This window comes from Mustela nivalis (genome assembly GCF_964662115.1).
Source record: "Mustela nivalis genome assembly, chromosome: 10".
In the NCBI taxonomy this organism is placed as follows: Eukaryota; Metazoa; Chordata; class Mammalia; order Carnivora; family Mustelidae; genus Mustela; species Mustela nivalis.
In genome coordinates, this window is record NC_139029.1 from 33,170,662 (window position 1) to 33,181,954 (window position 11,293).

At 45.8% G+C, this 11,293-nt stretch overlaps 1 protein-coding gene across 11 annotated transcripts in view; it reads right to left on the bottom strand.

Moving 5' to 3' along the window:
• The window catches only part of ERI3 (ERI1 exoribonuclease family member 3), a 126,080-nt gene extending 115,418 nt beyond the window's left edge, over positions 1-10,662 (bottom strand). For 3 of the 11 annotated variants that reach the window (XM_082687327.1, XM_082687320.1, XM_082687324.1), the window contains exons 1-2: positions 10,178-10,543; positions 7,865-7,940 (exon numbers count right to left, since the gene is read on the bottom strand). In XM_082687327.1, coding sequence (XP_082543453.1) covers positions 7,865-7,940; positions 10,178-10,312 — 211 coding nt within the window. In that variant the 5' untranslated portion in view covers positions 10,313-10,543. The other 8 variants (XM_082687322.1, XM_082687321.1, XM_082687329.1 and 5 more) reach the window with 8 other exon arrangements.
• Positions 10,663-11,293: the final 631 nt, after the last annotated feature.

Here is an 11,293-nt window from a genome sequence, read left to right on the forward strand (position 1 = left end):
CCAAAAAATTCTCTGTACTCTTAATTCCAACCTGCATGTAAATTTGGCCTATTCCAAACTGTCTAAAAATTATTTTTTTAGGGGTGCCTGGGTGGCTCAGTTGGTTGAGCTACTGCCTTCAGCTCAGGTCATGATCCTGGAGTTCTGGGATCAAGCCCCACGTCCCTGCTCACCAGGGGGTCTGCTTTTCCTGCCCTTCCCCCTCTCATGCTCTCTCTCTCTCTCTCAAATAAATAAAATCTTTAAATTTTTTTTTAAGATCTATATGCTGCAATGCGGTTTTAAAAAGGGGTGGGGGGAGGAAAGAGAGCAAGAGAAGAGATGGTATATGAGGGCTCAATCTCTCCATACTGCCCGTGAAAGGTAGGCTGTGCATACAGCCTACAGTCTACCTTAAGAGCCAAAGCCAGTCCTTAAAGCATCAAGTCTCAATGCTAAGAGCCCCCACTCAATGCCTCCTCACTGGGCATTCCTGCCACCATTCTCAGGAAACAGCCCTGCACTCCCTGCCTTGTACCCTCTGGCCTCTTGGAGATGCCCCTTTCCTACTGCTGCTTTGTACTTTCGTCCCAAGCTTGTAGACTCTAAGCCTGTAACTTGTATCATCAACTGGGACTTCAAGGATCTAGTCAAGGGGCAGAATTCAAAAGGAACAGTTTATTATTCTATGTATTTCTGCATGCTATCTTTCATCAGAGACCAAGACTTACACACCTTTATTCTCAGACACCCTTTTTCTTCTAGCAATTAAAGGTAGTAAGTAGCCCGTGGCAAGGAGGAAAATAAATGATTCCCTCCTCAAAATGAAAGGACCAGCCTCCAACTGAAACAGGGGAGTGGTAAATAGGGACTGCCATGGGGCCAGTCCGATTTGGAGAAACAGGCCTGCGCCACAGCCCCTGGAGGACGGTCTCTGTGCACAGTATTTACACAACAGACACCAATGGCTCCTCTGCAGCCATTACTGTCGGTCAGGTAAATAACGCATGTGCCAAAACACACATTTAATGAGGGAAATAATATGCCTTTATAAAAAGCCTCAATCTGTATTTACCTGAGAGACCAGAGAAGCACCAAATCACCAGATTAGTGGAACCACAGAGGAGTCATTCTGGTGTCTTGGGTAAATAGACATTTTACAGCCTTCCATTACTGAGGGAGGAAGAGAGAGCAAAGGGAGGGGGCCATCCTTGAACATCCACATACACAGACCACGGGAACGTGGGGGATAGGAAAGAAGAGAGGGCCATCATGAAATATGGGGTCCACACCCACCCCATCTCCCCAACAGCCCATACAGTTGACCCTTGAACAACACAGAGGTTAGGGCCACTGACTCCCCCATACAGAGAGGAATCCGCCAATAACTTTTGACTCTCCAGAAACAACTACTTATAGTACTGTTGACTGAAGCCTTACCAATAACATAGTCAATTAATACATACCTTATGTATGTATTATACACTGAATTCTTACAATAAAGGTAGAAAAAAGAAAATGTCAAGAAAATCTTGAGAAAGTACACTGACAGAACTGTACTGTATTTATTGAAAAAAATCGACAAGTAAGTTGGATCTGCGCAGTTCAAACCCATGGTGTTCAAGGGTCAACTATACTTGGAATCCCTGGGGAGGGTTTAGGCTGGTACCATCCCTGGATTCAATCCATTCCATTAAAAACTAGACTGGGAGGCAGAAGCACACGCCAGAGAAACTCTAAGGCACTAGAGGCAGGCTCTGAGTCTAGCCAACTAGAAGCACTTGATAGAGCTACAGCTTCCCAAGGTCCCAGTCCAGGGCAAGTCCCTGACCCAATCTGACTGACAGTATCACAAGAGCTCAGGTACCTGAGGCACAGAGGCATCAGCAGAGAGCACAGTAATACATGTCCGGAACCACTCAGTCACGGGCTCTGTATTAGGCAGCTAAAAATGGCCTGGGAAAAATCTAAATAAACCGCAGGCCTTCAAATGTCACCATCTTCCAGCTAATGAATGCATCCTTGCTGCCAGAGCACTTTCTGTGAAAATCACAGACTGTTAAAGGTGAAAGAAAACCTAAGGGGAGACACTGTACCGCCAGCCAGGGAAAAGGAAACCCAGGAAGAGTAAAGGACTGCCTAAGACTCACATCCCAAGTAACAACAGAACTCAGCGCTCCTGACTCCCACACCAGGATCTCAGACCACTGCCCCAACATAAGGAGCAGGCCTCACCGCTCACCTCCCAAGCTTCTCTGCAGTCTCACCATGGAGGCTGGGGGCCTGAGGGTTCAGACTAGTCTGCTGAAAGCTAGAGGCTGAGGCAGAACAAAGCTTGACATGCCCTGGAACCTCTCTACACAGCTTCCTGATGGCCCCAAAGTAGAATGGAAGCAGGAACTCTAAAGCTGTCGTCACCTCAGCAAAACACTCTCCTGCTCTCTACAACCTGTCACTCCCTTGGACGGTAGCTACAGCTGCTTCTGTTCCAAGGTGGAGTGAGGGAGAACATTCTCAGCATCGGAAGCAGCTGCTAACCCTAAATTACCAGGAGAGCTACAGTCACTAAAGACCTTCGGGAACACCATATTCTGATGGCAACATCACAGGCCACAGGAGGCCTACTCTCCTTTTCAATTAGCCCGCCGTCGCAGCTCAAGGCAGCACCTAAAAAGAAATGATTGTGATTTGCCTGCTGTTTGCTAACTAATCACTACACCAATAGTTGGGCAAACTCCTTCGAGGGGCCAAAGCTGGGAGACATCTCTTTGCAATGTCCTACAAGTCAGCTGTGATGTCCATTGCACATGAGACAGGACAAAGGTTTGTTTCTAACACACCGTAAGTAGGACAGAAATGACCAAAGGGCAGAGTATGGTACTCTTAACCCTTTAAGCACCTCTCACACTTGTAGACAGCACCTGACCCCAGAGGAGAGGTACCAAGAACCTGCCAATCCCCTGCTTCCAAGATGGAACTGGTATAGCAACAAGGAGTCACACAGCCCAGATGTTTAAACACTGGAATCAGACAAATCTAGGTTCAAATCCTGACTCTGCCACATATTCTTTTTTTTTTTTTTTAAGTAGGCTCCACACCAACGTGGGACTTGAACTCATGACCCCAAGATCAAGAGTTGCATGCTCTACCGACTGAGCCAGCCCCTCTACCACATATTTTTAATAATAACAGCTATAATAACAATACCTATCTCTTTGGGGTTCAGTGCAACCACACAACGTATATAAAGCACTCTGTATAGTTTAAGCACTCAATGGAAGGGAGCTACTGTCAGTAATGCATGAGAAAGAGGAGAGGGAAACACAATTACAAGCCAGAAGCCAGGCACTGTATTAGTGATCTACATATTTCATCCCCCTAACTCTCAAGCAAAATGGGGGAACAGTATTTCCATTTTACACATGAGAAAACTAAGCCTCAGAGGTCTTTAGCTCTTCAGGGCCCTGTTCTCTCCCATGTTTGAGGGCCCACATTCCCCATTTGATTGAGTCCCCTATCCACTGAAGGGCTAAAAACACATGAACTTCTGTTTTTCCTTTGAGGTAAGGTGTGACTTTAACTAAAAATAGCTCAGCCATAAGCAATGATCGGGTCTGCCCAAATCACCCAAATCTGTTCTCATAATACATTTACCACATTTTATTTTTTATTTTTTAAAGATTTTATTTATTTATCAGAGAGAGAGGGGGAGAGAGCGAGCATAGGCAGACAGAATGGCAGGCAGAGGCAGAGGGAGAAGCAGGCTCCCTGCCGAGCAAGGAGCCCGATGCGGGACTCGATCCCAGGACGCTGGGATCATGACCTGAGCCGAAGGCAGCTGCTTAACCAACTGAGCCACCCAGGCGTCCCATTTACCACATTTTAACAAGAAAAACAAATTGCAGCCCTGGGTACAAAAAAGCAGAAAAAGGAAGGGTTGCCTTGGACTAAAACAAATGGAGCACAAGAAACTCAAGGCCGCTTCTCAAACACAATTCCAGAGGACCAGAGAAACTGGCAGGAGCCAGGGTGACGACTAGCTCTTGCTCAGGTCCCCAATATGATGCTTCCCCAAATGTGATGTTTCCTTTCACAAATCTGTGCCTTGGCAAATGCTACTCCCCCTGCTCTGGAATGTTACTTCCATTTTCACCAGGCTCCTTCTTCAAAATGCAACTCCAAACTCCCTTTTAGTAGCTTTCTCCAATACTCCATCAGAAAGTTAATTACTTAAGTGTAACACACTCTATTCCTATGTCATAACTTTTTGCCTCACTATACTGTACATAACTTTTTGTTTCACTATATTCTAAAATTTTAATCTAGTTCTCCTACTATAATTTTCAGAGCGTTTGGTGAGAAAGCTGTAAGATAGCAGGTAGAGGTATGTGTGCATGTATGTGTAAAAAAAGCATGATTTCTTTGGCTTGTTCTTTTAAAGACCCTTTGATGTATTTTAAAATTTCAAGTAGCATTAAAGAAACGCACCAGATTAATTTTTCACATGCATGAGCTTAAAAACTCTGAAAAACACTGAGATTTCCATAGATCTTTGAGGGCAAGGACCACATTTTAATCAGTTCTGTATTCCCAGCACCCAGCACAGAGCCAGGCACAAAGTTAGTGTGAATCAGTGTTTGCTGAATGACTATGCCTGAAGTCCCAATGTCAACTGCTCTGGAATCAGAACATGTTAGAACAGAGCAGACCCTAAGCACCAAGCAAAGCTTCTTTTTTTCCCTCTTTCTTCCTAGCCCACCCCATTCTGTCCTCCCCAGTTAAAGACAGAAAGACACCACATTGCCTTGGTGCTAGAATACTATTAAAAGGATTAATTTAGGGACCGGTGTTTGGACTGTCACATCCAATCACTACCCACAGATCTACAGCTTCCCAAATCAAGCTCATGCAAAGAGGAATCAATTGCAAGGACACAGAGGGTCTGAACAGGCATACTAATGGCCTCCTGAGGTGCCAGCGGCCAGCTCTGACACTCCCATAAATTATCCGCCTTTTGATTTTACCTGTAGCTGTGGGGCACAAGGCACAATTTTGAACATATCAAAGCAATCTCTTGTAACCCAAGGCTCCCCCAAGAATGTCCCCAAAGGAGGAGGGGCTAAAAACAATGACCCAAAGGGAATCTGCTTCCCTGGTCCAAGCAATCGTCAATTAAAACCCAACAGGACCAAGTGGATAAAGTGGGACCCAAATCACTCCTAGCACATCTGGACAAAGCATGCATCAGTCTGCAGTTCTGCAATGACGACACATCTCTCACTCAAAGGAAGAGAAATCACAGCAATAAACACAATTTCTTCTGGAGGCAAATCTGCACTGTCTCCGATGGTACCTCACAGCGTGTCCTCGAGCAACATACTTAACCTTTGTGGGACTCAGTTTCCTCACAGGGGTCAGCAGGGACAATAATACTGACTACCTAACTCATTCCCAGAGTGATGGTGAAAAGTAATTAAAAAAAAAAAATTCAAGAGGCACTTGACAAAGATGTAGGGCCACAAGGGTGGCAACACTAATAAATGACCCTGACGAACTGGGAGAAATGACAGGTCACACTTTGGTGAATTTCTTTTGGGCAGCTGCTCATTCAATTCACTTCACTGATGGTACTGGGGCTAAGGTCCACCCTGAAGAAAGTTCTGATTTTCTGGACTCTTGATGGCTGAAAATTTTCCATTATGAAGAGTGGCCCTTTCCATTAGTTATAACTCCCTTCTATCTACTGGCTCTCATCCAGTGGTTATGTTTCAATCATACAGCCATCATGACAACTGTGAGGACCCAAAACATACAAAGGCAAAGGCCAACTCACTCACTTGTGGGCTGCTTTTAAAAAAAAATTATTGTGTAAAATAATATTAGTAACTAAAGTTATTAAAACACTGTGCTAAGAGCTTTACATACATTATCTCATTAAATCCATTAATCGACCGTCTTAAGACCCATTATCTGCATTTTACAGATGGGAAAGTAAAGGTCAGAGAGGTAAGTCACTTGCCCAAGGTTACACAAACACCTTAAAGTGGGTTATCAGAAACCTATAGACTTCCCTTCAACAAGGCAAGTAGGCTTGCAGGAGGAGGAAGACAATTCATCAGACACTCAACAAACACTTTGGCTCCTGTGCCTAGCATATACCAGTGTACCTGAACTAGGAGACAATACCCAAAACAGAAAAAAGGTCATCAGGTAGCTATAAGCAAGGAAAGTTAAGACTGAGTAGGGCATGCAACAGAATGAGGACAATTCCTTGGAAAACTTATGAAAATGTGTCCTCCTCTGTTTGTATAGTTCAAAACATTTAAAGCAATGACACTAAGCTAGGAGCTTGAAGATGAACATTCCTACCAGCTCTCCATTTATTCCCAATTTTTTTTTATTAGAAAAGAGGTCCCCAAACCTTTTCATTCATTCCACACCTACTTTCCCTTCCTACATCTTTTCTAGTCTGTAAAATAGGAGCTGGTATTACCAACAAATTCTTTGGTAGACATGCTTTAAGTTCTAGTCAATAGCCGAGAAATTAATAAAGATAACCAGTATACACATTATGCAAAAATTCAGTTGTGTTCAATTTTTAAGTGTCAAAATACTGCCTCAAAGGGTTAAATATAAAATGCTACCATGCAATGGTCACCAGCTCCTTTAACTGGTTTCTACCTCCAGTATTGTCCCCTCAATTCATTCTTAAGGTTCTAAAACACAAATCTAATTATCAGTCCACAGCTTAAAGCTTTTTAATGGCTTCTTACTGCTCTTATGATAGTCTAATCCAGGCGTTGGCAAACTAGGTTTCCATGGGCCAAATCCAGCAGCCACTGGTTTTTATAAAGTTTTACTAGACCGTAGCCATGCTCATTCATTTTCATACTATGGCTGCTTTCGTGCTGTAACAGCAGAGTTGAATGGAGTTGAATAGTTTTGACAGAGATCACAAAGCCTAAACAGTTACTGTTTGATCCTTTATAGAAAAAGATCTAGTCTAACCTAATCCTAAGAGCCTATAAGGCCTTGGCCTCTACTTACTTCTCCTGCTTCGTTTCTCACCATATTCTCTAAACCCCTGTCCACTGAATATGCTGTTTCATCACACTGAACTTCAGTTTCTCAAACTCAACAAAACTCTGACCTTTACACTTGGTCCCTAATGTCCTCATTTAATTCTAGATGAGGAGCCTACAAGTCTGGGTTGTGGACCCTTTTGAGTACTCCCAAAGCACCTAAATTTACCTTATTATAGCACTCCCAGAGTGTATCAGAACTGCTTCTTTACTACCCATCTCTCCCCTGAATTTGTAAGCCCTGTGGTATCAGAGACAGAAGCTGTCTTGTTCACCACTACAATTCTGGTCCTAGCAAAGTGCCTGGCCCTTTGTTACTAACAAGTCTCTGAGATCCAGGAAATTAGTCAGAGTCTGCCTTTTCAGCCAGCCCTGATCCTTGCAAAATGGAGACAGGCTGGGATTCACCATCCACCCAACTCTGACTCCCAAACCAAACCAAACCAAGATCCCAAAGGCCTTGGTCAAATGCATTATCAAAAGCCAAATCAATGTGTTCTTCCTGTTATCTTAAGCTGTGTATTTCTCAGGATGAAGGACTATTTCTGAACCTATTGTGGGGTGCTCATGCAATGCCCACAAAGAAATCCTAACAGAACTTGAGAGTATGGCTACCCCACCTCTAATCCTTGCCACTTTATAGACATTGGGTACATTTCACTGGTCTTTGAGCACATGGTGTCTCATCAGATAAAACTACAGAAAAACACAATCTGCACCAACCACCACCCCTTCACCCTCTAAACCCAAATACTCATAAGAAAGAAGTCAAGCCAAACTTGACCATGCAACAAGATTCTCACCTCTCCTTACTTCGAAGATGCCAAGACTGCCAGCTGGGGATGCTGAAGGTTCTGTGAGAGCTGGAAACCCCCAATGCTGTGGATAAACACACATCTCTGCAACAAGTCTATTTCAGTATAAAGGATCAAATCCCCAGGGGACGGCTGCTATCTGACACAATTTTAGGACCACCCGAAACCTCAAACTCCTAAACTCAAACTACTTTGGGGTAACAGTTACCTATGAGGAAGAACAAGACCCAAACAGAGCTTTCAGAAGCTACTAGCACTATATATTCTTGGAACGATGAATTTCATGTTCTCTAAGAGCACACTTTTCTTCCCAAGGAGGTTATCTCCTAGAAACACTAAACATTTATAATAGCTAAGCTTGGCCTAAGAAAGATGGCCGTGAAACGGTGTCTCTCGGGATCACACCAGAATCCTAGTCTAGTCAAGGAGTAGACACTGGTGGGGTGCCTGGGTGGCTCAGTGGGTTAAGTCTCTGCCTTCGGCTCAGGTCATGATCTCAGGGTCTTGGGATCAAGCCCCACATCAGGCTCTCTGCTCAGCAGGGTGCCTGCTTCCCGCGCTCTCTCGCTCTCTCTGCCTGCCTCTCTGCCTACTTGCGATCTCTCTGTCAAATGAATAAATAAAATCTTTAAAAATTTTAAAAAAGGAGGAGACACTGGTAAGGCTGACGATATTCAGAACTCAGGAACTGAGACCAGGACTAGGGGAGAGGTTGGCTGCCACAAACCCAGAGGCCACATTGAAAATGGCCAAACAAACCATTACACGCTTACAGTATACTTCCAGGTCTACCTCAAGTCCTAAGAAAGTCAAAGTGTAACCAAACCCTAAGTCAAAACATTAATGGACACCTATCATATTTATCACCTAATTCAGATTTTCCAAAAGACTAGAAGTTGCAGAGGTGCTCCTGTAAGCTAGCAATGCCCCTGGTGCAGAGAAAACACTTCAGTTTGGAACCAATCTATTCCTGTCTGCCACTCTACTCATTTAAGACTTTATGCTACTCAGATCCCCTGGGAAAGACCAGTTACAGACTCACCCCACTACAAAGAAAACACTTTTCAAAATGAAACGGAATAAAGGCACTTTGGAAATTTCAAGTTGGAAGGAGAGCTCTCAGCCAAGCTCTAGGACCTAGCTAGCTGATTATTTACACGATCTTTGGGCAGGAATTGTTAATGAGCTTTTAATTTGGAGTGCTTAAGTTGCCAAAGTGCTCTGAGCTCCAGTGAAGCACCACAGAATCCATAAAGGAAACCTTATCAATCACTTCCCGGCAGCTCCCTTCCCCCACACCCCACCTCTCTGAGGAAAGGCAGCCAAGTGGGTTTCTAACCAAGATCACAGACATACACATTAGTGGAGTCACACTCCAAGTCCCTGTTTATAAATTGGCTTTTAAATGCTAGGGGATTCAGGTATAATATACTTAAGCTCCAGGAACGAACCCACTAAAACAAGGCATGCCATGTATGATAAAGTCAGAATAAAGCAGAATTTGATGAAGCCAATTTCTGGTAGAAACTCTAAAATCAAAAATCATTCAGCCAATCACAACCTACTATAGTTCAAATAGTGTACAGTCTTTAGCCAATGGGATTCGTGGTTTTTTGCCCTTCAGCTCCAAGATTGATAAAATGTCTGATAAGAGCTAATCCCATAGAGGTGGCCAGAGACCTAGAGCAGAGACAATGATGGGCATTAACCATTGCAAAATCCAGTCCTAAGGGCAGAATCCAAACCCCCAGGAAGGAGCCACACGCACCATCTTCCAAGTCAACCAGGAAAAGTTACACTATGCAAGAATTCGCAGTCAAGCCTCAATTCAAGTTCATACTTTTTTGTTTTAAGAGAACACCTGTTGCTGGAACACTTGCAGGAAAAGCAAACAGAAAGCTAGCTAGGTTAGGCCCGTTACTCACTCGTTCCACCATCACTGCTCCTACCACTGCTACAGATTTACAAAGAGGTAAAGCGCTAACCTTGTGTACGTGGAGAGGGAGGAATGGGGTTATTCTATCTACGACCTCTTTGCTGAGTTTCTGTACCTACTGTGGTCAAACCTCTCTTCCTCTTCCCTAGTAACCCCAAGTAAAAAGTCAGTACCCTTAATCACCCCACCCAGTCGGTCTGGCAAAGCCCTGCCCCGCTCCCTCTCGGCCAGAACGTTACTCAGTAGATATGCATCCAGGGTGAGCACATGGGCTAGCACCCAGACTGCACAAACTGCGCGCCGCGACCCTCACCCCGCATGCATTAACGAGGGCCCAATCTGGGGGGCCTCTCCGCATCACCCACCCCAGGGTGTTGCCCCCAACTTGGGCCCATCCAAGTCCAGGGGAGAGTAAGGGGAGGGGCAGGGGGCCAGGAGACCAGCCCTCCTTCCCAGGGCCGCCCCCGCCCCCCGTCAGCGGCGGGAGAGGCTGTCGCCATGGCAACGCCCCCTCCTCGGGGCCAGCGCGGCAGGCTCCCTCCAGGTGCAGGCCCCGACGTCTCCCTCGGCCTCAGCAGGCGCTCAGGGCAGTTTACGGCGGCGGGCGCGGCCCGCGCCGACTGCGGCGCCGGCCAGGCAGAGGCAAGGCCAGCTCCGCCCGCTCCCCACCGCCCGTTCCCGGCCGCCTCAACAGCGGCAGCCAGCACCACGAGTCCACAACACACCGACTCACCTCCGCGCACTCTGACCCCGACCGACGCGACTGACGGGCGGGCGCAGTGGCCAACCGCTGAGCCCGCCGCTTGCTCCTTCGACCAGTGGGCTTCAGGGGGGCGGGGCTTCTTCTCCCCAAATGCTCGCTCTACCGCCGACATGCGCGCTAAGGTGTGTCAAGATGGTGACTCCCCGCGGCTGGCCTTATGGGACTTGTAGTTTGGGGGTGGCACGTACTCAGAAGAAAGTGAAGGGGCTGGGAAAGAAAGATTTTAAATAACGAAAACTTTCTAAGGCCTAAAGCGACCCAGGTCCCCCACTTCCGTTTTCCCACCTCCCAATATACTCATGAGGTGAGTATAGGCTCATAAGATGACGTGTTATATTTAGATAACTCCTCATGATCTGTTCATTCAACAAGTCATTATTACCAGCCACTCTCAGAGGTGGGCCTGGAGCGAGCTGAGAGGAGGCAGATTTTAGGCTAAGAAGAAAATTCTTAGATTTCTGCTTCCTGCATAAGAGGGAACCGATTTGTTTGGGTCGGCTCCGGAGGGAATGTCAGAGTTGAAAGGATTCTGGCCTCAACTATAGGGAGCTACCACAGACAGTCTATTCTGTCATCTGGAGAGAAGTCTGGCTAAAGACAGAAATGTGTTTCTTCAACTGGTTTATGGCACGTTGGGAAGTCATGGGTAACAGGTTCTGGGGCGGGAAGCCCCCACCCTGGCCAAACCAGTGATGGCTTTGACAGCTTCCCAGTCAGC